This window comes from Penicillium pulvis (assembly GCF_028828015.1).
Source record: "Penicillium pulvis strain IBT 33274 chromosome Unknown contig_10_segment0_segment0, whole genome shotgun sequence".
Lineage (NCBI taxonomy): Eukaryota > Fungi > Ascomycota > Eurotiomycetes > Eurotiales > Aspergillaceae > Penicillium > Penicillium pulvis.
Window position 1 is genome coordinate 1,807,543 of NW_026643071.1, and position 27,460 is coordinate 1,835,002.

Consider the following 27,460-nt stretch of genomic DNA (forward strand, 5'->3'; position numbering starts at 1 on the left):
AAGTCAGACTACCAGCGAGCTACCGCTCAAGAGGGAGACTAGGAAGCGTTCGAGAGTAAGTGCGCAATAGACAGGGCGAGTGTAGACCTAGATAAGCACGGGTATCGCATCGCAACCCTATAAATGGCCTCAGCATGCCCAATTTGCTTCCAGATAAATCAAGTTACGCCCAGGCAGACTCCAGCAGCCCCAGCACACCCCAGGTAGCCTAAGAAGGTACTAAATAAGTTTGAATATTTGGTCCATTTGATTCATCCATGGATCTATGTACAATCAATCCTTTCTCAACACAATTTTACCAAATGTTCTAACCAGGAACCTGTCGCTTTTAAGGTTGTATAACATCTTCCATCATGGTCCACGAGGCATTTCCACCCCAAGTATATACCCTAATCAATCCTTCTTCGTTGGCGCAGACGCGGGGACCTCCATGGCGATTGCCTCCTGCGCTTGAATAACATGCGTCAACGATTCCTCCGTATTGAGATAAGTACGACTTCCTTGGATGAACCAGAAGGAAATCGAAATGACAAGCATGACACCAAAGACGCCAATTGCGTAGTTCATCTCGCCCCCAGACGGATTTGGCAAGCTTGGGAAGAAGAAAAACACAGTGGTAATGCAACAGTAGATGATGCTAACCCAGTTGGCAGGGGTACCAAATCTTCCCAAGTGAAATTGTCCTCCTGGGGGAAGTTTGTCACGTCCCACCATGAGGACGACCGCAATAGGAAGACCATATGAGATTGTCAGTGCGATGGTGCTGACACTAAGGATGGCGTTTAGGACTGTCTCGGCGAAGAGAAACAGCACGCCGACCAGGGCGATTAGACCACCTTGGAACCACAGAGCTCGAACTGGGGCTTTCCAGGTTGGGTCGACGTGGGATAGGTATCGACTAAATGGCAGTCCGCCGTCGCGAGCGAAGCCCCAGGTCAGGCGAGATGCGGTGGTCAGGATACTGATACCCTGACCGAGACCGTTGCAGATAAAGAGAGCGATGAGCACAGCCGCTCCATCTCTTCCGACAGTTTCTTGAACAAGTTCCATGAATGGAAGGCCGCTCGGAGAGTCGATGACGGTTTTCACCTTTTGAATGCAGAAAAGACACACCATCATCAGGATAAAACCGCTGACTGCGCCCGAGAGGACTGCGAAGTATATCACTTTCGGGGCATTCTTGCGAGGCGCAGGGATTTCCTCTACCATGTGAATCACGGCATCGAAAGCTGTGAGACCGTAGGCGGCTTGCACTAAGCCAATGAACCAGACTACTCCATCCGGCCACCCAGTCTGGTTGATCCATTTGCCAAAGACGAATGATGCTGGTTGGTAAGACAGATCTGATTTGGTTCCAACAGAGATCAGGAGAGCAAGGGAAAAGACAAAGAATAGTCCGAAGAACCACACTCCAACAAAGTTGTTCAACCAGGGTAGGAATTTTTCTCGTCGACAGCCAACAACATTGATTAATGTGAGCGCAAAAACGCAGCCGATATAAACAACGAAGTTCAACCATCCTGTCGATGCACCAGTCCACTCAACATCGAACATGACCTTCATCCCCAGGATGAAATTGGTCATGAAAGCAACCTGCGAGGCAGCAAGAGTCCACCAGCCAAAGACATTAATCCAGGCACAGATATAGGATACGAATCTCCCCAAAGGAGTATCCCAGAGGCGATAGATCCAGTATGCCTGACCTAGTGCGGTGGGCATACTACTGCAAATCTCTCCCAACGAAAGAGCCACGCATGTGTTGCAGAATGCCACCAGGGCCAGACCCCATAGAATCGAGATTGGGCCACCATTGATGAGACCATCCGAAAGATCCTGTGCAAATGTTGACCATGTTCCCAGAACGCAGAAAGCCAACGCTAGCATGCTCCAGATGTTGAACTTCCGCTCAAGGCTCTGGCCGTGCCCAAATTCCGCCAGGTCAAATGCATCTTGGGTATCCTGATCGGTGGGCTTGAGAGTGGTATCGGTTTCCAAGTCCATATTTATGCAAGGCGGCGAATGTAAGATGCGCGTGGGCTCATTCTCCGCAAATATCGTATGATGGTCGTGAAGTTGGGTGGTGTGATGCTTGGTATGAATTCAATGGACCGAAATGTTCGACCCCATAGCGACCCGGGGTTTTTTTGTCATTTTCTGGGGAACCCCACGCGTTTCGAGTGTGGGCTCTGGAGGGCATTGTCCTCGTGGGTACACCGAAGCTGGCCCACTTTAACTACCAGACCTTGGAAGTGGTCTGGGGGTTAGGCGAAACATCTCGCGTCTTCTGCTGGGTTTCCACCATGGTGATCTGCGCCATGGATGTTGGCGTAGGCTGAATATTCCTGGTTCGGAAGGTAGATCCGGATTTATGGCGGTGAATGTTCGAATATGAAGTCATTCGGCAAATTGGTCCTCTCACGGTCCAGATCTCGGGGTTGAGAATGCTTGGTTTGCGGAGCACGACAATTCTGGTATCCGATTTTATGACACATGGTTGCAGAATATGGTCCTAGGTCGGGGGACTGCCGACATTCCCCACGGGTAGTTTAAATAAGGAAGCCTAGCCGTTGGCTGAAGGGTTTACCCAATTTGCCGATGTCAGAGAAAGCCGAATGAACAGGGTCAATATCAGCGTGGGGCTCCAGGGCCGATAGCGCTTGGGTGTACCTGCCCAAAACGGGTAAAACCGGCGCGGAGGCCTCAGGCCAGAAATCAAGAAAACCGACTTGAACGACTCGGGCCGATGGCAAAGAACGTGACAGTTTAAATCACTGCGAGGGAATTCAAGGCCCAATATGAAGCTTGGTTTTGCAAGTGGACCGGAAAGTCCTCCCTATAACGGATTAGATCGCGCTATTTATCGAGAGTTGAGAATATTATCTGGCCAATCAGAGACCGCCATGGAACCTGTTCTATAGCTACATCGCCATATATGATTAGAATGAGGCCCAACGTCCCCCGTCGCTTTAAACTTCCCCTATATTCACCATGCCTATCTCAAAACTTAAAAAGAAAGATCCTCGTCACCGGTCTCATAAAGGCTGCTGGACGTGCAAACGGAAACGGATCCACTGTGACGAAGCGAGACCCGGTTGTCAGCAGTGCTCCAAGCGCGGACAAGCATGCGAAGGATACGAGATTAGACTTCGCTGGGGCGCTGGTATCGCGTCTCGAGGTCGATATAACGGTGCCGAAAAACCGATCAAAGAATCTATACCACCTTATTCGAAACGAAGGTGGGATCTGAGAGGAAAATGCGAACAAAGAGATGGCGGAGACCAGCAGGGCCAACCCGTTCTACTTCTTGAACAAAGTTTCACTCAAGGTATGCAGTATGAATTAAGAATTTGATCATGATTTTGGGATCTGCTTGGTTCCGTCCAAACTTTATACCGTGCTAACCCCATGTATAGCCCAACCACTGGAACAACCTGTTGCCGAACGAGCAACAGTCAATATACTTAATGTGCCTTTTGGACAGAGCCCAGAAGACTATATCGACATTAACAGACATTTTGAGCTTCCTGCATCTCTGGCGAATGTGGAACGAGATACCAGACTGTTTGAAGGAGTACAAGGACTAAATGGTCAATATACGGATAATTTGTCTAGGGGATCCGCAATCCTTGCTTGACTTGAAATGCAAGCGATAATGACATTGATATCTACCGAACATACGAATGTTATGTGTAGAATTCCACAGCTTTCTTGTGTAGGCGTAAACCCCGATTCCTCATTGAACGTGAGTCAAGATTCAGTAGGCTTGACGTAATCACTTCTTCGTCGAGACTTCCTGATATTCCAGTCAGACATGAAAATCAAATTGGCTTTATTTATTTCCATGATTCCAAGACCATCTGCATATTTACTAGATGATATCACTCATATTTCGACTTCACATATCTAGAAGAACAATTTCCTGTTATGTGAGTGTTTGAAACTCAATCAAGAAAGTTATCAGGGATCTCAAAAATGGAACACACTGTGCCAATATCTTCAACATTGGCCGGTGTAGATGGGTCAAAATTTTCCTTTTTGATAGATTCTTTGTCCTGGGCACCAAAGAGATATACCAGTTCCTCAGGACCTAAGCTGTTGGGAAGATATGCAAAATATGACGGTTTGAACAGGAATTTCCTGCCCATAGGCATGCCACTAAGAAAATGCAGATTCACTTTTGGAATCGCTAGCATAGAACTGCTTGACTTCTTTCTAAAAACCTTCGTGTTGAAGACAAGAACTAAGTATTTACAGAGTAGAAAGGAGAGGGCAGGCCCTGGGGAAGAAGGAAAACCCAGGTGAGAGGTACCAAATTTTTGCTCTTGCTTAATCTTGTTTATATATTTAGTATATCTATGCCTGTCTAGTAAGTAGCTTAATTAAATGAATAATTAGCTACTTAGAGTAGTAAGTTTAGTGTTCTAGGTGACTCAGTAGGAATGATATATATCCGCGCATGTAGGTAGGGATACACAATTTAGTCCATCTTTCCCAAGGTTCTACAACCCCAGTGGCTAAACCTTGGTCTTGATAGAAGGTGGTCCATTCTGTATTACTAATTCATGATCCCTCATTATTATGGGCAGTCCTGGTCTCTCTGGCGAACAGGCCACCACCGCAACATACACACTTGCAGTTGACAAGGGGCAGGAACTGAATCTGTTTTATCCCACCGTCTCGCGTAGTGCGACCATTTGAAATTATTCAAACAGGAAAACCTGAAAGCGTTTCGCATATGCGTGCAGATGCCCGAAGATGGTAAAGACTAAAACTGGAGTGAAAATGGCATAACAGTGTCAAAAAACTCACGCTTTTCCATTCTGAGATATTTTAATCTAAGTCGTCCAATCTGATTCTTATATACAAAAGTAACGTAACCCGAAAATGACAAACATATAGCTTAAAGCTTAGACTTCATGTTAACATGAACAGCCTTCAAGCTCGAGTAAGCATCCAATCCAGCCTCACCCAGTTCCCGACCAATACCACTCTGCTTAACACCACCGAAAGGAATACGCCAATCACTGTCCTGGCTAGAGTTGATCCAGACCATACCAGCTTCAATGCGCTTGGCAACACGGTGGGCACGGGTAAGGTTGGTAGTAAAAACAGCGCTTCCAAGGCCATATGTGGAATCATTAGCCATCTGAACAGCATCTTCCTCAGTCTTGAAGCGGCAAATACACGCGAAAGGACCAAAGACTTCTTCCTGGTAAATGCGCATGTTCGGCTTAACATTGGTGAAAACGGTAGGCTCGATGAAGAAGCCATTGCCAGCACCAGGGCCCTTGAAGGGCTTACCACCGCACTCAAGGGTAGCCTTTTCAGAGGTACCCACGTCGACGTAGGAAAGGATACGCTCATACTGAGCCTGGGTCACCTGAGGACCCTGGAAAGTGTTCTCGTCAAATGGATCGCCGACCTTAGAGACCTTCTTGATCTGGGCCTTGAAGGCTGCGATAAAGCGGTCATAGATCTCATCTTGGACTAGGATGCGAGATGTAGCTGTGCAGATCTGGCCCTGGTTGTACATGATACCGATGTGTGCCCATTCCACTGCCTGCTCGAGGTCTGCGTCGTTGAAGACGATAAGAGGGCTCTTTCCGCCGGTTTCGAGGGTGATGTTCTTCAGGTTCACGCTGGCCATCTTCATGATCTGCTTGGCGGTGGCGGTGCTTCCGGTGAAGGCGATCTTGTCCACGTCCATGTGCGAGGCGAGAGTGGCACCAGCAACAGCACCGTGGCCGTTGACGATGTTCACGACGCCGGGAGGAAATCCGGCTTCGACGATGAGGTTGGCGAGGAAGAGGATGGACAAGGGGGTCTGTTCAGCGGGCTTCAGGATAACGGCGTTACCACAGGCCAGAGCAGGACCGAGCTTCCAAGCTGCCATGGAGAGAGGGAAGTTCCATCTAGAAAGATTTCGTTAGGGATTGACTTCGGATACCTCGAAATGAGAACTCACGGGATGATCTGGCCACAAACACCCACTGGCTGGCGCACGGTGTAGGCGAACTTGTCCACGGTGGTATCAATAACCTGTCCAAACACCTTATCCGCATATCCACCGTAGTAGCGGATAGTCTCAGCGGTCTCGGTCATATCATCGTTCAAGGAAACTTGGTATGGCTTTCCGTTGTCGCAAGTCTCAATAGTAGCCAGAGTCTCCTTGTTATCATCGATGAGCTGAGCGAGACGGTTCATCAACTTGCCACGGTCGAGACCCGACATGTCCCGCCAGCTGGGGTGGTTCAGCGCGGCACGCGCAGCCTTAACAGCGGTGTTAATATCCTCAGCTGTACCGGCATACACGGATGTGATCTCTTTGGCGGTGCTATGGAAAGAATGTCAGTTAAGTCCCACAATTAGGGCAGTACGATTGAGCTCAAGACCACTCACGCCGGGTTGATGCTGGCAATCTTAGCGCCATCCGAGGACTTCACCCATTTGTTGTTGATGAACAGCCCAATGGGCTGGGTCCAGGTGCGACCATTAGGTGCGGTACATTGAACTGTTAATGAAGACATGGTGTAGAATGGCTGTTTACCAATATGGGAGAGTCGAAAGCAACGAGTATTAAGTCAAGTACAGCCGGAGACTTAAGTCCAAGCGGAGCTGGAGCTACGTTATCGTGCATGATTTAGATAACACTTTCGGGTCGACCTCCCGGAAGAGGAAGGCGGATGAGTCCCGCTTAAACTCTGGAGAAGCAATGTAGTCGCCCCACACTCCAGATTGATCTCGGGTTATGTAAGAGATGCAAATCATGGTATTCGGGGCGCTAACCCTAAACCGGTAGGTCCACGCCTTGCCTCAGGACTTATCATTTATCTCCGATAGAGAGACACACTAATGAATTATTCTAAAGGTGGCAAATATGCACGACGAGCTTATCTTGTTTAACATTTCATGCTATACTAATGTGTAACACTCATTCTTATATACGAAAGTGGTACTGTCAATGGTAAAAGGTAGTACATAAGCAAGTGGCAACGACTTCTCACGTGGTTCCCCGCGATAAGGATAAGCTTGAAAGTCATGACACATGACACACGTGTCGGAGAGAAAAGACCAAAGTCTCTGGGTTTGAATTACCCGATCGGTGAAGGTAGATGTGCCAGGATGCTTGTTCGGGGGCTGCACTCAAGTCCGGGGGATAAGCCGGTGGTCTGATTGGTGCAATTTCCCGTTGGTAAAAGACTTTACGCAAAAGATATTACAGGCCAATGCACGTTCAACGGGATCCCGTAGACCTTCTCCAGGCTTTCGCCAGAAAGAGCAAACCACGGGAGGCGCTTAGTCGGGTAGAGTCGTGATCCACGCTATCTGGCCAGACAACGTCCTGACTGCCTAATTGGGAATGTCCATGCGGATTTCTATCCATCTGATAAAAGCGGATACAGACTATATAAGGCCATGGAAGGAAGGCCTTTGAGATTTTGTTACAGCTTCATCAAGTCAATCTTTGATACCCAATTTTCACAATGGCGTCTGCCCCCGATACCACTTCCATCCCGGGTTATACCATCTTCCGGGAGGGAGACTATGACAGTGTTGCTGCACATGCTATGCTCCCGCAGGGAACTCCCCACCCGCTAGGTACGTGCGATAAGCCCAAAAAAAAAACGTCCCTTGTGCATAATCTGCACCACACCCCTCAACAGACACTGATTTGAATTGTGGAATAGACCAGCTTTCCATTAAGGAAATTCCTTTGGCTGCCAAGCTCATCCGCGAATATGCCAGCCCCAAGACCATTAAGTTCAACTGCCTCACATTGCGCGAGCCCCCCAAGGCCGAGTACCAGGCCTTCCGCGCTGGAAAGATCCCTGCCCCCGATCGCCGCTGTTTCGCCATTATCCTTGAGCGCGAGACCAGCGCCGTCGCTGAGGTTGTCGTCAACCTTGTCACTGGCAAGGTCGAGTTGTGGAAGCAGGTGACTGAGGTCATGCCCACTCTTACCCTCGAGGATTTGGATATTATGGAGCGCATCTCTCGCAAGGATTCCCGTGTCATCCGTGCCTGTGCCGATCTCGGTATCACCGATATGTCCAAGGTCTTCATTGATGCCTGGGCCATCGGTATTGATGAGCGCTGGGGCTTCGAGCACCGTCTGCAGCAGGGTCTCGCCTACTACCGCACTTCCGAGTTCGACAACCAATATGCCCACCCATTGGACTTCACAATTGTGGCCGATACCGAGAAGGAGGAGGTCCTCAGTGTTGACATTCGCTTGGTGAACGGTGAGCGCACCGCTGTGCCTCTCACCGAGCACAACTACCTTCCCCAGTACATTGGCGACAAGTACAACCACGACCGCCTCAAGCCCATCGACATCACCCAGCCCCAGGGTGTCTCCTTCAAGGTCCGCGGCAATGAGCTCTCCTGGGCCAACTTCAAGATGCACATCGGTTTCAACTACCGCGAGGGTATCGTCATTTCCGACGTCCGCACCCACGACATGTACGAGGACCGCGAGCGCACCCTCTTCAACCGTATCAGTGTCGTCGAGATGGTCGTTCCCTACGGTGCCCCCGAGGGACCCCACCACAAGAAGCATGCCTTCGATGTCGGTGAGTACGGTACCGGTCTCATGACCAACTCCCTCAAGCTGGGTTGTGATTGCAAGGGAGCCATCCACTACATGGACGGAATCATGTCTACCGCCAACGGTGAAGCTGCCGTGATCAAGAACGCCATCTGCATCCACGAGGAGGACAACGGCCTCCTATACAAGCACACCGATTACCGTGATGGCACGGTCATCTCAGCCCGCGACCGCAAGCTCATCGTCTCTCAAATCATCACAGCCGCAAACTACGAGTACGGCTTCTACCACACCTTCAGCCTCGACGGAACCTACAAGCTCGAGATGAAGCTCACCGGTATGCTGAACACCTACTGCCTCCACCCCACCGAGGAGGCCGCTCCCTTCGGAACACAGGTCGCTCCTCAAATCACCGCCCACAACCACCAGCACATCTTCTCCCTCCGCATTGACCCCGAAATCGACGGTCCCAACAACTCCGTCGTCCAAAACGACGCTGTCTCCTCCGAGGCCGCCGTCGGCTCCCCTGAGAACCCTTACGGAAACGCCTTCTACTCCAAGAAGACTCCCCTCCGCACAGCCCTTGAAGGCGCAGCAGAGTACTGCTACGAGACAAACCGCACTTGGGACATCATCAACCCCAACCGCATGAACAAGATCGCCAAGAAGCCCGTCGGCTACAAGATCGTCAACACATCCTGCCCTCCCCTCCTCGCCAAGCCCGGCAGCACAGTCTACAACCGTGCCGCCTTCGCCCGGAAACCTCTCTGGGTCACTCCCTACAAGGACTACGAGCTCTTCCCTGCTGGTGACTACGTCTGCCAGTCTACCGGCGAGGAGAACCACCCCCACAACTCCACAATTCTGGACTGGGCCAACCGGAACGAGAGCATCGACAACACCGATATTGTCTGCTACCTGCAGTTCGGTTTGACACATTTCCCCCGCACGGAGGATTTCCCTGTTATGCCCGCTGAGCCTGTGAGCATTATGCTCCGTGCTTCCAATTTCCACGAGAAGAACCCTGGTCTCTGGGTTCCTCCTTCTGCTATCTGTGTTGATACCCAGTCTAAAAATGCTTTCCCTACGTCTTGTTGTGCGGCTAATGCCCCGGCTAGCTCGTCGAGACTGTAAATGCCCTGGTGATGAAAATTGTTATTGATATGATTGAATATATGTAAATAGGCTTTTCTTTGAATTCATTTGATACACTTCACTTTACTCCTTTTGTACATCCACATTCAAGTAGACAGCCTGGTAACCTGCATCGGTTTGCTCAAATGCTGGTAGTATCAGAAACGAAAAACCGGAACACGAATGGAAATATTTTGGGTATCGAGTCGCAAACCTACACAATACAACCAAGAAACTAAGACCAAAGCTTATCCAAAATAAGCATACCAACCCCACACCCCATAAACCCATACATATATATTATCATCACAACTCCTTCTCAGCCTCATTAATATCCCCTTCCTGCTCGACCCCAGTCAAAAAGAAATCAAGCTCACTGGGCCCACCCTGCGAATTTTCATTCTCAGCCAACTGCTCCAACAAACTAAGAAACGGATCCTTCTCTAAACTACCCGTTTCACTACCAGCAGTATGCGAACCAGACGTCTGTGATTGTGCACCAGGCGTCAAGGCCGTAGTACCATTCATATTTGGATTTGGTGCGTCAAAGGGAAAGGTAGCATATTGTGGATTTGAAGGTGGGGTTGGGGCTATTAGGCTTGGATCCGTTAGGAAGGCTGGCGGTGAGAGACCGAATGCTGATGGGGAGAAGGGGAGGGCGAGGTGGCTGTTGTCTGTCGGAGATAGGTCTGTTGTTGATTGGACTGGGAAAATCGAAGAGAGAGAGGGAGATGGATGGGATTGGGATTGTGGTTGGTGGAATTGGAGGGCTGGGGAGAGCGTTGGTTGGGATTGGATTTTCGGTATTGAGTTATGTCTTTCGGAGTCGGGAGTTTGATTTTTTTGGAAGGGGGGTGTTGGTCTGTCAGGGTAGAATCCTGGATTTTGGAATGATGGGGGTCCCATTGGGCGTTGGTAGTAGTGTTCTTGACGGTCGACCAGGTTTGAGGCACTAGTTTTGATTCCGTTAGTGTGGATCAGGGGCAAAGGGTGGGGAGTATATTTACCTTGGGCGTAGCTCGTCCCCGGAATCCAGTAATCGAACATGTGCTCCATCCACTGTCAAGCCCGGATATCTGTCCAGGAAATCCTCGAGATGGAACACAGGTGAAAAGCGCATTGGGCTGCTTGCAAGATTGCGCACCAGCTCTGCGTGACAGGTATAGATGGTTTGAAGCAGTTCGCGTTGATGTTGCACTCCTGCCCAAGCAGTGCGCAGCCAAGTCAATTGGTGCATCTCACGAGTCAGGAACTCGGCACTGGATGAGAAGACCTCACCCTCGCGGCCTTTATAGTGCACACCGTGAACATGAACAGTGCCCGCCGTACAAACACAATATCCGACAAAGGCAGGCCACTCGACAAGTGGAGAATTGCGGCCCAATTCAACGAGCTCGGCGATGGCGTTCGAGTGGGAGAAACATAAGTTTGTAGCCTCGATCTGCCACGATTGGTGTTGGCCCGTCCCTCTAAGCTCCACTAGGTCGATGGGCAAGAATGGACGATACAGCAAACAGTGGACCAGATGATAGATCAACTTGCTGAGTAGTAGCGTGGTACTCTCACGATGACCAAATAATGTCTCAATCGATGCAAATACATCCTGTGTCCCTGCGGCCCATATATCCAACTCCTGTCGAATCTTGGACAGGTTCGAAAGAGCATGCCAAGGGAAATGGGAGTCCCCCTTGACTCCACCGGCAGCCAAATACCGATTTGTCACCCCCAAAATTCGGGTAATGTCGATGAGCAACGATGCAGCACTCGGAGACTTTCGGCGCGAGTCTGCGGAGTATTGAATGTTGGGACCAACATGGAACAATTCTCCTTCCATGTTCAGACCCGCCGCGTGGGGAGACCATGAAGGTAGACGTAGGACGATAGAGTGGTCTGAGATGAGGCACGGACGACGTGATCCACAAACAATAAAGCGATCCATAAGGTATACTGCCCAAAATAGTCGGCGTCTCATCTCACGCTCCTGTAACGTTAGGCTAGCTTTGGATGGCACTTCGCGCAGCAAATCCAAAGCGACTACCATAGCCACGCAGCTTGCTGTTTGACATTAGCCAAGGCCAGGTCATCGAGGTTAAGGTAGTACGTACTAAATGTCATATATGCTTTCTTTCCCATTCCGTAGGCAAAGAAAGCCTGCGATAATAAAAGTAGGGTCTGTAAGGCTTCGACTGTCGGGTTATCCACGTCAACCATCCGGCGCGCTTGTAAAGCAGCATCCAAGCCCATGTGTAAGGATTGTTCCGGTTGACCAATCGTGTGTGTATACCTAACGCGCATTAGTGTCCTGTTGTCCTACAGTGGCAAGTCAGCATACCTCAACGTCATGGCCGAGATAGCCATAGCCAAATGTGGCGAGAGCTGATTTGATTGATGGCGCTGTCGCGTACTAGGCTCATCCAAGATGAAAAATGGCTTTCCATGTAATCGTGCGAAGAAGGTGTCCAACAGCATTTCAGATAACACGCCATTCTGTGTCGGGGGTGGCTGGGCAAAGTTCAGCGACGAGCCATGTCCTCCCGACCTCGGGAACTGCTCTGACTGCGATATAGGCGTGGATATTGACGGTCGCGACTCCCCGGATGGATATGGCGAAAAAGCCGAGGCATCAATGGTATTGCGACGGCCATTTGGCTGGCTTAGCGGGAGCTCCTCCGGTTTCTGATCCGGGGAGGTAGGCGAGATGGGATTCTTTTCATCCTGGAGTCTTTTTTCCAGACCATCGACGCGCTTCAGTAGGGCTTCCAGCACATCTGTTTTGGGGCCGCGCTTTTTCGGGATGGCATCTGCAGAGACGATCAGATGGTTGGGATCGGCGGGCCGGGGCTCCACGACTCACCATAAACGCAGGCACTTTGAAAGACCTTGCAGGCCTCGCAGCTCGGTCGCAGACGATTGCATTTGATCTGTGATGGTTTGATGGTTTGTGAGCCAATATTCCGAGGCTACTAAAGATGATTCAAATGGTTGATTGCGCCCACCTTTCGTTTGCGACAAGATTTGCAGTTCATTGCCTCGCGCGGTTCGATTGTCGCGCGGCGAGGCATAAGCCGGTCGATGCTGACCTGAGGGCGAGACATGGTCACATTTGGGGAGGATGGAACAAGAAGGATTAACAGAAGAATAAAATGGAAGACATGAGCGAAAATCTAATCCTAATTGAGGGGGAACAGGGGCGAAGGAAAGGTTGTGGAGAAAGGGAAAATGCGGAGAAGGTGGCAGCCAAAGGTACAGAGTGCCGCCGGAGTTATCGTTCCACACCTGACTTTTACCTAGGGGGAACTAAGTAATTTAACTTCCTTGAATCTGTTTCACTTAATAGCTAGTTTCAGTTAGTCCTTGATTTCTCTTCATCATAGTCTACCCTGTGTTGCGTCCTTAATCTATTTCCCGGTACTAGACCGTCGGGGATCATTACCCGTTTGTTCTTCCCCGCCGTTAGGGTTCGGCACTCGCGATCCTACAACTACCTCCAACCTATTCCAGTGTTCCCTAAATCCCTGAATCCCTAATTCCTGAAATACCTCAGGACCCTTTTCCCCACAAAATAATCCGAAGCGATTTACCCAAAACCTCATTCTGCACGACCAGATCGGGGATGAAGAACGTCTAAGCGCCCGGCGGGGGATTTCATGCAAGTAATTCCCCTTATGTACGAGTCCCGATCGACGCCCACGGCTACTGTTTTCGATACGGAGGTTGCCAGACTCTAAAGAACTCGATTCGAAAATTCTATTCTATAATTCCTAAATTCCGAGGTTCTATGACCTGCAGAAATGCACTCGCGAAACAAGCATTTATCCAACCGAAGGTCCGCACATCTGCACGTATGAACTGTAGTGTCAGCCACAATCCCAGTTGAGAAAAGTATATACAAAGTACCCGACGCTCTAAGGCTTCTAATCACGTCATTCAGCTAGCACACGGCCACTCTTCACAAACTCGGCCATCTCTCGCGCTCGACCCTGCATCCCTTCTAACCCCTCCACCACTCCATTCCGATCATTCACCGGTCGTTCCTGGCTAACCTTGAAACGGCCCTCGATCCGGGTGATCTCAATCCGCATCCCGACAATATTCTTTTTCAATGTCGCGATGTACTCCTTGGGTGCATCGGCTATTTTCCACGGAGTGTGTGCACCAGTGGTCGGGTTACCTCCCTCATCACCATCTTGGAATCCCATAACCCCCTCCTCGCCTAATCGGGCAAGGTCAGTCAACTGCTGATGCAGAAACTCGCCCGTACCCTCATCTTTCGCGTCATGGTAGATATGTGCGCGCCCGTAGACCTGCACAGCAGCGTAATTCCACGTCGGCGCAACCTTTCCACCCACTTTGCCCTGCGTGTAGAAATTTGGTGTGATATAGTGGTCCACTGGACTGGTAAACACAATCATAACTTCTTCGGAAAGTATATCGCCCCCGCCTTTCTTTTCAACCTCTGCGGGGGTTTGGGCACGGGATTCCGTGACGGCTTCGACTATGGCTTTGCTTTGAGGATTTACTCGGGCAATATGTCCCCGCATTGTGCCAAGGAAAGGTGCATTGCTCTCTGCGGTGGTTGGTGGTTTGCTATCCAGGACCCATGGGATATGGCTGCATTGGAGTGTCGGGTGATTCTCCGATGGGAGGGAAGTGGTCAGGACGCCGAGGGGGTGGGCGCGGATAAAGGCGTGTAGGGTTCGGAGGTCCCGTACGGCATGATCGGGGCGTAAATGCATGACTGAAGACTTGCATCTATACGTATACGACAAGTGCAAGGGGCGTACGCGTGGAGGAAATGAGGGGTACCCCGGATTTGCTGATAAGGCTTATCGGAGATGGAAGGTTCGTGAATTCAATGTGTGGACAAGGATCTCGGTGTACGAATATCTACATGTACAGCATTTAGACAACAAACACACTTGGGAAAGGCTTAGCTTACAAATGTTGATTTGAGTTCATTCCTCTTGACTCCAAACAAGATCGAGGCCAACGTCTATTGCATGGCCATCGCCTTCAGCAATATAAATGTATATAACCGAAAACAAAAGAATCCCGCCAATACCAGTGCTAAGCTACCTAGAACTAGAACAGAGAGCGCCCAGACGCCATGCGTACAAAGTCAAACGGCACGTTCTGCCCAACAAGCAACCGCAAAGTCTCAACAGTAGTCCAAGCGCTAACATCCTCCGACCCATACGCAGTCCACCCAGCACTGGTAGCTACAGCAAGCGGATCACCCTTCCTCGACCCAGTAGTCAAATCTAGATAAACCTTTCCGCGAGTGGTAGTCGGTGACGATCGACCGTTACTACGATAGTGGCGCAGAAGGGGCTGGACCAAGAGGGATTTCTCTGGTGGGAGGGCCGAGACGATGACAAAGGGTTGCTCAACCAATTTCACAGATTGGATTGATGTGAAAGGTTCCAGGCCAGCGGCTAATGGACCGGAGGCTTTAAATCCGACGGTATAGATGGGACCGACTTCGAGATTGCGGAGTGCAAAGATAGCGGCCGATGCATCCGTCTCGGATCCCGATAGAATGATTGCGGCTCGCCCGCGGTATGCGGAGGGAACGTGGTCTCGTGTTAAGGTTGCGCGGATACCTTTCCAAGCGGTGTTCTCGCCTATGAAACGGGCTGCACCGTTTAATGGCCTATCTCCGACTGTGTTCATGGCGATGGTGTCAACGAGACCGATGGCACGCGCCGCGTCACTAATGGCTGGGATATAGGTCGTTGAGCTAGGAATTGGCGGGTTAACAGATGCACCACCGAACTGGGGCTGCATAATCACAGCCTCCATTGAGCCCTTGGGCCCGCGATCGATGGAATTAAATGAGTGCGGCAGGCCCAGCTCGTTGAGACATTTCTCCATAAACATCGAATGAGGCGTCGCGCGGAATGAGCCAATAGCGTAGAAGTCGCGTTTCGGCAGTTGGCCCATGATGTGGAGGGCCTCGTTGATCTCAGCTGCCGTTAACTGGCCTGGAGCTGCGATCATTGGGAGAAGAGGGTGGGTGATTGGAGAGAAAACGGTGTTCAGGGCACGGGAGAGTTGGCCCAGTTGACCCATGTTCACGGCTGATAATAACGGACCCGAACCACGGTTTTTGATGGTAGAACGGAAGTATTCCAGCTCGTAATTTTCTTCCATTGTCGAGACCATGGCGATCATCTTGACAATGTCGGCGTACTTGGTGCTCTCGTCAAAGATGCGCTGAGCCTCGGGAGATGTCCACTTCCACTTTCCTGAGAAATCGTGGAAAGCCGACATAATCGTACTATGTCCTTTGACTTGGGCCAGTCGTCGTCTGATGTCCTCTGGCAACCACAATTCCACGTCGACATACTCGACACCCCACTGGATCGCTCGTCGCAGATACTTGTAAAACAGCCAGGGGTCATCCATGGGAAACTTTCCATTTTCCTTAGTACATCGCGTAGTAAAGATAATAGGTAATTCCGTATGCTGTCGAAGCAACATCAATTGCTGGCCCACATATCTTAGACTCGGCACTGATCCCGCTCCAGTTCCAGGCTCAATCAACAAATCCACACGGATCTCCACCGCATCCGAGCCAACAGAAAGGATATCTAAATTCGGTAGCGCGGCATGAACGTCCGGGAAGGTCGTCGAAATGAAATTCGTCCGGGTTTTGGTACGAAGGTCCTCATGCGGTCTCGTCTGGCCCAAGATCAACGACAAAAAGCGGGTTAGATCCCGTCGCAGGAATGCGCTTTTCGAGTGCAAAAATTCATAGTCGCATATTTCTGACAGTTGATCCTCCGGCGCGGATCCATCTTCCACGCAGTGGGTGTTTATTATCACGAGCGACGACCTGTCACACCCTTCCAGACTGCGGTGTAGGTTTTGCGCCCAAACTCCGACCACGACTACATCGCCGACTCTGTTCAGTGTGGCCAGAGATGTCTCTGTAGTCCATGGTTTCCCGAGCACTTCCGCAACCATATGCACGATATATTCTTGATTCGGTCCGAACACAATCACAATGGTACTCGTCGGAGGACGGGAGGATGACACCGCGGTTCCATTGGTGTGAGTTGCCGGAGGCGCAGGAGGATCGACTAAGGTGGAAATGTTGAGGGTGGAAGTAGCAGCATTGTTGTTTGTAGGAGGGCCAGGGTGTGGCAAGGAGACGACAGCAGTCTCGTCAAGCAACGGAGTCGCCATGGGCGGCAGGGCTGTGGGCATCATCTCATAGCAGACACAAGTATGTTCATACTTAGATTATAAAACCCGCCTTGAACCAGATGTGAAAGCACGTTCGAGGCTGCAAACAATGTCGGTGTCACGGTATCAAGGTGTTAGGGGTCAGGAGAGCTTTCCCCAAGCCACGCGAAACCGGCTTTAATTTTGGATTGTTGGGATCCCACGAAAAGGGGGAAATGAAGCACGGATATCGAAGAGAAGGTAGCATCCGCGTCGCATGAGCCAAAACGAATTTTGAGCCTAGGGGCAAGGTTAAGGCGCGCGGAGTTCAACCGATGTCAAAATCCAGTCAATTCCATTCGGCCGCACGGTAGATGGATAGAGTTTAATACGGGGCAGGCGGCAAAAATGGCCATGTACCCACGGCATCGTAGTGCGACATTAGATGGAAGAAATCGAGTTGCTAATGCACAATGCGAGGATCCATCCGGGGCGCGGGGGAGGATTGGACGGGGATGCATTTCTCCGCCAATCAGCGATAAGATTGATAGCGGTCGGAGAGCTAGCCGTGTATATGGATGACTTTTAGTTACTAGCAGAGGTGGCAGCCTCTAATTCACGGATTTAAGCATCGTGCATTCATCAAGACATTGTAAAACTTTCTTCACGAACAACGATCAGCTTTTAGTACTTCATGGGGCCCGGATTCCTAAATTTGCATAATTCTTGGCAGACTTCCTCGAACAAGGCAGTAGACACATCTACGACCTGATACGGGGAAAATCTCCGCCTACAAAGAAGATCCTCCTATGTGGAGCCAATGACTCCGGGGTTAACGACTGGATTAGATATGGGGCGGAAATTGACCTAGAAATGCTTGGTGCTTAGTGGTCCCTCATATAACTGCCCAGATTGGCCGACTACCGATAGGAGAGATCCTAACAGGCTAAAAGGTAACATTCCTTTGCTTGACCGGTTACAACTGGACTACCTCGGTTTAGGCTATAGCAGTCCCGAGGAAACTAAAGACAAAACTTCATATATCAATGGTATATTCAGAATCCAGTTCATATTCACAGGTCAAGTACATCATTAAACATTCAAACACGGAGATTATCATCGTGTCAATATCCACCCGATGACAATGATTCAGAATGACCAGGTCAACGTATCATAGCGCAACGTCGAAAAATGAACATATTCGTCACACTGTACTTCAAACAGAAACGAGGGAAAAGAGTTACCAACCGAATCAAGGGGTATTGGATATCAACCTTAACAAGGAAAAAAAAAACATGTAGGAAGGAAATTGCCCACCAAATCAAACGATGTATCGCAAATAATGAAATCAGCCTAAATTCCGTCTTTTGTTTTGTTCAGTCCACCGGGCATCAAGCCAAGAGAAACACTATGTACGAGAAAGATGACTGGGGGAATAAACTGCGTTCTATCAACAAGACAAGGTGGTAGTTACCCCAGCGGGAATGGCGCCAGAGCACAGATGAGGGAGATAAGCTTCAAGGTTTGATCGGGGGCATGTGTGACCAGTACTAGTGACAAGGTCACCGATGTTGATCGGCCTGGTCCTGCAGAAAGCCTGCAAGAGCAACAAAAAAAAAGCAAAAAGAAGGCAGGGGTAGTGGAGCTGGCTCAAACGAGATTCGAGAGAATAAGGGTGAAAAGGTTCAGCCCGGCCAGCGGTCTGTCTTTCCCGGGTTGCATCACCGTCCATATAGGGATGATTGGTACCGTCCATGCATTGCCAATCTCTTGGGCAAACACGGGCGAGACTCGCCCTCGGGGAAGTCGAGTCCGAGCCGAAAGCCGGATTTGTTTCAGGCAACGGAGGCCAGGTTGGAGGAGATGCAGGAGGGAGGGGGGCCGCACGCGGCTACAGGTAGTATGTCCGGACGATCTCTGAAGAATTCACACCAATTAACTGGACGGGGTGATCGCTAATCCATTCATGAGCTTAGGCAGTGGCTTCCTACGGGCAGTATTTGCCGTCTTAGAAACCCGAGGGGCCCCATGAATCATGCGGGGCTCTGTCATCAGACTTGTGTCCAATTTTGCCGGTGCTATTGAAAGATTATTAACTTGAAGGTAGGTAAGAAACAACGGCTTGGCCTACTCACCTCGAGTGCTGATGCGAGTGTAATCTTGTGAGAGATTCTGCTGGCTGCGGCTGGGAGCGAAGAAGGTCGCGTTCGCAGTCCGCCATAAATGGTTGGAGGTGTCAGACAAGAAATCTGTCATAGAACGACCGGAGAAGATTGATGTCCGGCCACGGTTGCGTTTGGACAGGACAATCTCATCGAACAGGGCCATCTTCGAATCCTTAGTCTTGGGGTTTGTGCGTTCACGCTCACTGATGAACTCGTTGAATCCTAAATTAATGAGATGAGCTATTGTCACCGAACCATATTAACGGTCGTCGCTTACCTTGGGTTTGCTGGAGAACTGCAATATACTCAGCATGCTCAGTTGGAAGGCTCTTCATGAAAGCATCCATGTTGAAATTGTAGTACATGCCAGCTTTCTTCTTGTCGCCACTGGAAGGCACAAGATACTTCTTGTAAGTATAGAATAAACTGGCAAAGCATCTCACGAATGCAGCGCGAACTTGATCAGCGTGGAAAGCCGCATCGCACACTAGGCAGACCTGAGAGGCACAGCGGTTGTGGACGATCATTTTGCACGAAGAACATTTATACATCCCCTCATCGGCTCGCTCGTCACAGATGGCACAGACGATCTTCTCGTCAAATGGCTGAATCTGGAACAAGTGGCCTTCAATCCAGCACGTGCCTTCAGAATTGCCCACTGGTTGAATGGTAGCCTGCGGGACAATGGTGGAGGCGGCGATGGTGGATTGGGCGTACACGGAGGGGGCATAAGTGGATCCTGTGCCATATTCCGTGTTCAGAGTCGTGACTGACAGGTTAGATGTATGTCCTAGGAATGGAGCACTCGGACGCCGGTTCACGCCGAACGAGGAACTTCTGCGAGACGCAGCATCGAAGTGACCCGAACGCTTCTCCCGCAGCGAAGCTTGCAGAGCCATACCAGAATCATTCCGTGAAGAAGGGGTAGGAGGGGGTGGAGGGAAGTGACCCGAGGTTGGAGAACTCTCTCGCGGAGAGGGTGGGGAGGTAGCAACTCTGGAGCCCGCACTAGTCCCATGACGATCGGAACTCTTCGAAGAATAGCCTCGAGAAGACGCTTGCTCTTGACGCGCATGAAGGAAGGCATTGAAGATAGGGGGGTGATAAGAGTTGGGAACCACGGCGGCGGAGCCGAATGCGCTGGAATTGAGGCCCACATACTTGGCAAGGTTGGTCGCCGGTGCTTTGGAGTTGTAGGTGGCAGGAGATTCTGTCAAGAAAGAGTCCCAGGGGTAGGTCTCAATCGCGTATGCCGGAGGTCCAGTCGGAACACCACATCGACTATGAAGAGGAGCAGCCAGTTGCAGAAGTGAGAGGAGTTTCCTGCGCTGGTGGCGAGGGAGTGGGGTGGGGCGAATAGTACTCTCAATCATGTCGTTATCCAGATCTACCAGTACAAAGTCGTCGGTTGGTAATTCAACCTTCTCATAGCGGCGTTCAATACCGATAATGTAGGGGCAGGGTGCTTCAATGGCTTGGATCAAACGTGCTGGTAGGACCGGAATGAGCACACCGGTCCATTGCAGTGGGAATAGAAGGTCAACCAAAGCTCTTGTCGCAAGGTAGAGCATGGAAGTATGCGAGGACAAGAAAATGATCCGGGATTCCGTGAGGGCATACTCGAATAGGATCATGATATTGGGGACCGATAAGGTTCGGAACAAGGCGTAAAGATCAGTATTGCGTGATCCTGGAAGTTCATTCGGCGCTTCTTTCCGGGCGAAGAGGCGTAGCTCTCGTATTGCAAGCTCAACCTGTGTCTTTGAGGACACCGGACAGAATGCCTCTGTGCAAAGGTTCATCACATAACGCTCCAAGGGTTGCCAGACACCCATACGGGGAGAACTAGGAGGAACACGCTGGACGGAGTTCTCTGTCATTGGCACAACAATTGCTTTCAACCATTCTTTCCAGAACGTGGTCATTGTGCTCTCTCGGCCAAGAATACCGTATGCCCGGGGAATCCAGAATCCAGTATCGCCATCAGTGAGGCCCTCAATCTTCGAGGCTGCACCATGTCGAACCGGACGCAAGAGGTCTGTCATGAGACCGATTTTCTCCTCAACCGCACTGATCTCATCCTCGAGTTGCTCACGGGATTCGGAGCCCGAAGGGACATTCGGTAATTGGGCAAGCAGCTGTGACAGCTTCGCCCGCTCGGAAGCCAATCTTTCTCCCAGACTCGCAGCCAATTCCCGCTCTTCATCCGTCATATTATCCTTGCGCCATTCCTCGCAGCGCTTTTCAAGCTCATCCGCAGCCTGAGAGTTTAGAGGAATCCAGATGATCACGCAAATCGCATGAAGCTTGGAGCCATTATCCGTTGTCATGGCAAATCCGTGCCAAGTCGATCGCGGTCGTTCATCAGAAGAAACGATGTTAATATCGTTCGGAAAAGCAAACATCGGAACGTAATCTGGGAAGTTTCCACGCTGCTTCAGCTCTTCAGACATATTGCGGGTGGGGTAACGGTCGAGTAGGACGGGCTCAAATCGGCGCTTTAACGGATGCATGGACGGCGAGAATTCGAGGGGTTGAGGCACAGGAATTACCGAGTTATAGTTACTGAGTCGTCGCGACGTTCGCACCGAAGCTGCAGACGAGTTCATTGTTAGCAATGCAACAGAACACCAGTCCCCCACGCCAAGCTGCTGGTGAACGGAATTGCCTTACCATGTCGAGCAATAGACGGCTGTCTTTTCATGCTATTCATATCCCGGAAAGCCATGTGTCGTCGAACACTCCCGATACCGGATCTAAGGAGACCGGGCGACCCTTGAGGTGAATCTTCCGAAACAATCTTTTGAGTCCGCACCCGAGATCGAGGACGAGTATTCTGCGTAATGGCGCCGGCGCTCACATTCAAATCCGTCAAAAAGGTATCTCTCTCCGACGCGAATTTAACCAATGCTTGGTCGAAATCGAAATCCTCGGAAAACAGCGCGGAGGCACGCAACGGCGACGACGCGCCCTTAACCGTCATACTACTGCGGTTGCTGTTCGCGCCATTGGTTTGCCCCGAGTCCCTGGAAACAGTGGACAGCCGCTGTTGAGACACGCGACGGCTCGTATTCGAACCCATGTACAAAGTCGAGACGGGCCGGGAAGTACCATCCGCGGGATCCTCTTCCTCGGCATCCGCATCTTCCTGAATGGCATCGGCGAGGGCCGGCCCCGGGGATGCAGCGCCATTGATACGATATTCCTCGCCCAACCGCCTATATGTGTCGAAGACCTCGGATCCGTCCAGACCAGCAATCCAAAAGTAATCGGCCAGAGGGGCGCCCTCTAAGGAGCTTGTTGAAGACATAGTGCAGTCTTAATAAACCAATTACCCTGGTCAATGTTCCACCGGAATACCCTCTCTCTTGTCACCACATGGACTGCAGAATCCCCAAGCTTATCAATCAGGGGTGTGGATAGTTCCGACAATAAAAAAAAAACCGCGCGGGGAAGGAAGCGACGTAGGAAGCGCGGAGGAATGGTACGTGGCCTATTATCGAGAAAGCGAGGATAAGGTCGGAATTGATCGATTGAGTACTTTTGAACGGACTTGGGGGGTAAAGAGGGAGAATTTCGGGGATGGAGGAGGGGCGAGGGGTTTGGGAGTGAAGATCAATTTTGGGTGGGTTTGATGTATGTGTATGTATGACGGGGAAGGAAAAAAAGGAGAGAATGAATATGACGATGCCCTAAAGAAAAATAAACGAGAAAAAAGAGCAAACAAAAAGGCAAGCACGAATGTGGGGAATGTCGGATTCTTTTCTTTTCTTTTTCCTACTCTTTCAACATTTCTTTTTCTCCCTAGTGAATAGTTAAGTTACATGGGCGGATGGTTGCGTACACATTGGTAATGCGGATACAGTTTAGTTCGGCACAGACCAAGTACTTTTTAGCTCCTGCACACGCACGCCCCGAACTTTTCCCCACTAGAATCAAAAAGAAAAAAAAGTCATGATAGGACTATGGAGCTCATATAACTTTCTAATTAGCCTTATATTAAACAAAAGTACCGTCAATAACATCTATCTATACTCTTTTCACTACGCAGTACCCAGGGGTTTTATCATACGGAATCGGCCATGATGCACAAGAGTCTGACACGGGAGAGCGTCCTGCAGGCCATTGCACGGTAACTGGCCGGTTACAAGGGATTTCAGACCATCGGGGAAAAGATTGACAACCAAGATATTCATAGATATGAGCACGAGGAGCAGAGAAAAAAGGAAAAATAAATATATCAACTAATAGCTTCTCTTTCGATGTCTTGAATTACTAATATTCCCCAATCTCCTAGATTTACAACCTCCGCGAAAGTCTCCACCGAACATGCAACCGACCGATTCATCTGAGCTGTTTGGTTCAGTGGAGCTCAATCTGCCCACATTTGGTTCGGAGCGGACTCTCTCTCCATTAAGATCCATTCAACCGTTCACCCAAAGCACTGGGGCCGACTTCGTTCCACGGTTTGTCCGACATAAATTCGGTCCTTGCCAAGCGACATCGCACCAATCTAATGCACCCCTGGAATTCAAAACCTTCAATGGTCGAACTGAAGACTAAAGAGTAAAGAGTCATGGATGGTTCGTCAGGGCTCGGGAATGTGATCACATTTGGAGGCGGGATATACTAGTAACGTCACTTTGGTCGCCTCCGTGAGACATGGCGTTCCTTAGAACCGCTGATCCGTTGCATGGGATTGGTACAATGGCTTTTATTCTTACAACGGCAACTCTCCACCGGGTTGTCACCTATTTTCAGGGTTTTCTGAGGAGTTTATGGTAGAAAGGGAAAAAGAAAAAAAATTTGGGGGATTTCCGATGGCTAAAGTCGCATATCAATGACTTGTTTTCTGCTATCAACTCATAGATAGTCCGATCCATGGATCGGAGGGTAATCCAGAGGATGATCTCCTATGTAAACGTAACCATGCCACTATCATGGTTCTACATATTGTATTACTCTACAGTAAGCAATTCTTTGGGAACTCCATGAACTCCATCGAGCTTGAGTCAGGAGTCAACAAAAGTGGAGGCCTGTGCCTCTGGGGGAAGCGATCCCTACCGAATCAGGAATGGAGGTGGAGCCTTCACTGAGGGGGTGTGACTTTCTCATTGGGAATTTTAGCAAGTGTACCGGAAATACGAACCTAAAGTTACTATGAAAAGCCCACACACGTCGGGTTAAACACCAGTGTATTCTGATGGAAATACTACTCAAATCGAGATTACACCTAACCCCTTACTTATGTCCTACAGATACACATTCTTGACCTATCATCTCATTAGTGGGGATTTGATTTCCGCAACGCTCACTGTAGCACCAAAGCCCGAAGGAGAACCTTACGTGTAGCGTGTCGGGTGTCGGATGTTGGTGCACCAATAGCCCTTTTTGTTATGCATGCGATAGGCTACGGCAAGGTTATCCCAACCTGCACCTGTCCTTTGTACTTAATCTTGCAGGAAAAAAGCGGTGGGCAATGCACACCCAAACCCCTGTAAGCTGAAGGTTTTTTAATTAAGGGCGGGTCCTATCTTATGCAAGAAAAAAAAAGTCTTGTATTTCACTCAGGTTATCGGGTACTATTGAATGATCATTGGGTAAACAACATGGTTGCGTCTAGATTGCTCGTGCCCGGTCTAGGCTGAGCTGAGCTGAAAATCCCAGTGGGCTGGGATCCACGCTTCATCAGGTGATGGGTCTAGACTCTTCATACATGAACGCTCAGCTTGGGTGGTCGATCCTGGGCTAGAATTCTGTATACATACCCAAGTCTTTGTGGAAATATAAATTATTGATACATGCAAAATGGCTACATATGGCTTCACAGACTGGTATTTGCGTTTTCATGATCTGTGGGAGATCCACTAGGCCTGGACCGTAGAACTTCAACACAAGCTGCATGGCAAAAGCCGCCTTCCGAGCCCCATGCTTGTGGCGCCAGGAACTTGCGGTAGGGTGCGGCTCGGCATATAGTTCTAGGCTAATCAAATCCTGGTACAACTCAGCCTTGTAGCTGAGCGAAGTTCTGGAAGCCAATGTCCCTATGAATACCCGGCTAAAACCAGGTTTGTTGATTTCCAGTCCTATACAATAAGCAACCTTAGCCGAGTCAACACTTGAGTCTACTTGAGTATGATATGATGCCCGAAAGAATCCCGATTCATTGGGCTTAGGGTATGTACGTGTTCTACATTTCAAGGTTCCACAGATGTTCATGGCCCACTCGTGCCCGGCAGCCCAAACGGCTAGATGCACCGGGGTACTCGGCCGGCATGTCGTCGTCAGCGGGAGCGTTCCATCAGGCTCACACCGTGTTTCATGTGCGTTTCCGGCTCATGAGGTTGCCGGTGGTAAGGAACCCCTTGTCCCCCATGGCGCCGCGCCATTCGATCGACAACTGGCCCAAAGTGGCACGCCCGTCCCGCCTTAAATCCTTCTGGAGCGCTTCGAGGCCTTCCTGGCAACCCTCTTCCTGCTCCACTAAGAATGCAATTTGCAACACGTCGCGCGGATTCAACGTCGGAGGTACCGACGCCGACTCGTCCAAAGCATCCCAATTGAGTGATTGGGATTTGAACGGTGGCTTGGGGTTCAATCGTGTTTGCTGTTGCGTGCGTAAGCCAAAACTTAGCCTCCCAGTTGAAACGCATATTTATGCCCGAGGGATTGCTCACCTTGACCACGACTGCTCCATCCCCTACATTTTCCAGCTGCGCTTCTAATGCGAAGCGGACCAAACGTGTTTTCCCATATGGGCCGAGCGATTTGTTGTTCACTTCCAATGGCGGCAATTCCGATGCCTTGGTCCGAACGCTAAGGCATGGCTGCGCAACAAATTGGTACAGTTTGCGGAAAGTCCGAACTCTGCCACTGGCTGCTTGTGAATCCTGACCGATCCTGGTCTCTGAATAGCTTACACTGACGGCAAGAATATGATTTCCTTCTTCTTTGAGATCATATCGAACGATCTTCTGCAATGACTCGCCAATTTGCAGACCATTAGAGTGCGCCGAATCGTCCGATGGTTCAAGATCTAGAGGCGCCACGGATGATGGGGTCTGCATCTCAGCCACAATGCGCACTGATGTCACGACCCGCCCGGTTTCATCGCCGTTAATTTCATTATTCGCGCTGAGGGTGCAAGCAAAAGTTTCTCCGACGTAGACCGAACCGAATGCCGGGGGAAGAGCAAGCTGTGCATTGCATTAGCCAATTCTGGACCAGCCTAAGCTTGAGGATCGACCCACGTTGGGTGTAATTATAAACTGGTCATCGGAACCGGCAGACGGGAAGCCTAATGAGGCCTTCGGGGAGATCTTGGTATTGGCTGCAGGCAGAGGGGATTGATAGGAGAGGGAAGGTCGAGAGAGCCTAGCAGACGTCAATCATCACAATGTGGCGATTTCAATAGAGCTATGAGCTTTACCGTAATACTGAGTTTCAGGATTGTCGTCAGCTTGGTCCGCAACGATACTCCACAAGACTTACCCACCTTTCAGGGAGACCCCATGGGGCTCCTTTGGGGCCTCGGCACCCGACGCAGCTCGAGAACGTGCCATCAATCAGTAATAGAGAGGAATATGTGATCTAGGCCATCCTCCACGAGTCATGATAAGGTCAAGTTGATTGCATGTGGCCGCGATAGCGATAGCAAACGGGGAGCAACAAACAGTGCAAACACTATGGGGTCAATCTATGCTCTTTCGTTTGCTATACTAAGTCATGGTTTGCTTTTTTGCGTCTTTCTCCTTGAACTTTTTCTCCTTCTCTTAGTCTCCTCAAATCACATTATTCGTTGTCTTCAGGGACATCGAGAGCCCCGTGCCTATTCAGATTTGAACACTCATACCAATGACGTCAGCCTCACACCCACACACGTTCATCAGTTGAAGTCTGAAACTATCCACCAAACCTCCTGATTTCTCTTGCGTTCACTTCAATATAGCCATTTTGAGTTTGTGAGGCACTTCTCGCCTTACTATTGACCCTTTTTTGTTCAATCATAGCAAAAATGACACTTTCAAAGAAAATTATGCGATTGGAAAAGAAGCAATGGAACCAGTCATCCCCTAACCCTGCAAAGCATGCCAGACAGGCTGCTCGCAAGCCATCTACAAACAGTGTTCGTCCACGGTTGAACGATGATTATTTAATGATACCTATTGAGCCACCGACAAACGGGAAAACCACCCATCCACATCATCATGCTCGGCCTGCTAAACCAGCCAAAAACCAATTAAAGACCACCAATCAAAGATCACGACCTAACACTAGCAAGTCATCATCAGGCTCAGATGGAGTTGAGCGGCGGGCTAGAAGATATCGTGATCATGCGCCACAGACTTTCCTCGAAAGAATTCGTCGCATCAGACTCCAGAGGTACTTACCCTAGTACACCCAATCACTATACTCAATATGCATTTTCTCACCATACGTCAGA

General features: G+C 50.0%; 9 protein-coding genes across 9 annotated transcripts; 2 read left to right on the forward strand and 7 right to left on the reverse strand.

Annotated features, from left to right (window-relative positions):
• Window positions 1–393: 393 nt before the first annotated feature.
• Window positions 394–2,001, reverse strand: N7503_000707 (uncharacterized protein; the record flags this gene model as incomplete). The annotated part of the gene is made up of 1 exon (XM_057060268.1): window positions 394–2,001. One exon carries the CDS (start codon window positions 1,999–2,001, stop codon window positions 394–396), a length of 1,608 nt encoding a protein of 535 aa, XP_056927191.1.
• Window positions 2,002–2,988: 987 nt separating this feature from the next.
• Window positions 2,989–3,634, forward strand: N7503_000708 (Zn(II)2Cys6 transcription factor domain-containing protein; the record flags this gene model as incomplete). The annotated part of the gene is made up of 2 exons (XM_057060269.1): window positions 2,989–3,325; window positions 3,414–3,634. The coding sequence occupies 2 exons, from the start codon at window positions 2,989–2,991 to the stop codon at window positions 3,632–3,634; spliced, it is 558 nt and encodes a 185-aa protein (XP_056927192.1).
• A 1,266-nt stretch (window positions 3,635–4,900) lies between these two features.
• N7503_000709 (Aldehyde dehydrogenase) lies at window positions 4,901–6,593 on the reverse strand (the record flags this gene model as incomplete). The annotated part of the gene is made up of 3 exons (XM_057060270.1): window positions 6,400–6,593; window positions 5,966–6,334; window positions 4,901–5,912 (listed from the first exon to the last, which is right to left on the reverse strand). Exons 1-3 carry the CDS (start codon window positions 6,525–6,527, stop codon window positions 4,901–4,903), a joined length of 1,509 nt encoding a protein of 502 aa, XP_056927193.1. The 5' UTR covers window positions 6,528–6,593.
• An 800-nt stretch (window positions 6,594–7,393) lies between these two features.
• Window positions 7,394–9,764, forward strand: N7503_000710 (peroxisomal copper amine oxidase). The gene is made up of 2 exons (XM_057060271.1): window positions 7,394–7,599; window positions 7,689–9,764. Exons 1-2 carry the CDS (start codon window positions 7,485–7,487, stop codon window positions 9,680–9,682), a joined length of 2,109 nt encoding a protein of 702 aa, XP_056927194.1. The 5' UTR covers window positions 7,394–7,484; the 3' UTR covers window positions 9,683–9,764.
• A 224-nt stretch (window positions 9,765–9,988) lies between these two features.
• On the reverse strand, window positions 9,989–12,777 carry N7503_000711 (transcription factor domain-containing protein; the record flags this gene model as incomplete). Its single annotated transcript, XM_057060272.1, has 6 exons — window positions 9,989–10,634; window positions 10,690–11,737; window positions 11,788–11,966; window positions 12,015–12,483; window positions 12,537–12,603; window positions 12,679–12,777. 6 exons carry the CDS (start codon window positions 12,775–12,777, stop codon window positions 9,989–9,991), a joined length of 2,508 nt encoding a protein of 835 aa, XP_056927195.1.
• Window positions 12,778–13,605: 828 nt separating this feature from the next.
• On the reverse strand, window positions 13,606–14,418 carry N7503_000712 (FMN-binding negative transcriptional regulator; the record flags this gene model as incomplete). The annotated part of the gene is made up of 1 exon (XM_057060273.1): window positions 13,606–14,418. One exon carries the CDS (start codon window positions 14,416–14,418, stop codon window positions 13,606–13,608), a length of 813 nt encoding a protein of 270 aa, XP_056927196.1.
• Window positions 14,419–14,764: 346 nt separating this feature from the next.
• N7503_000713 (type I 3-dehydroquinate dehydratase) lies at window positions 14,765–16,897 on the reverse strand (the record flags this gene model as incomplete). The annotated part of the gene is made up of 1 exon (XM_057060274.1): window positions 14,765–16,897. The coding sequence occupies one exon, from the start codon at window positions 16,895–16,897 to the stop codon at window positions 14,765–14,767; it is 2,133 nt and encodes a 710-aa protein (XP_056927197.1).
• A 1,890-nt stretch (window positions 16,898–18,787) lies between these two features.
• N7503_000714 (dDENN domain protein) lies at window positions 18,788–22,327 on the reverse strand (the record flags this gene model as incomplete). Its single annotated transcript, XM_057060275.1, has 4 exons — window positions 18,788–18,930; window positions 18,988–19,239; window positions 19,295–21,610; window positions 21,691–22,327. 4 exons carry the CDS (start codon window positions 22,325–22,327, stop codon window positions 18,788–18,790), a joined length of 3,348 nt encoding a protein of 1,115 aa, XP_056927198.1.
• A 3,009-nt stretch (window positions 22,328–25,336) lies between these two features.
• N7503_000715 (trafficking protein particle complex subunit 13) lies at window positions 25,337–26,579 on the reverse strand (the record flags this gene model as incomplete). The annotated part of the gene is made up of 4 exons (XM_057060276.1): window positions 25,337–25,624; window positions 25,695–26,213; window positions 26,268–26,391; window positions 26,509–26,579. The coding sequence occupies 4 exons, from the start codon at window positions 26,577–26,579 to the stop codon at window positions 25,337–25,339; spliced, it is 1,002 nt and encodes a 333-aa protein (XP_056927199.1).
• Window positions 26,580–27,460: the final 881 nt, after the last annotated feature.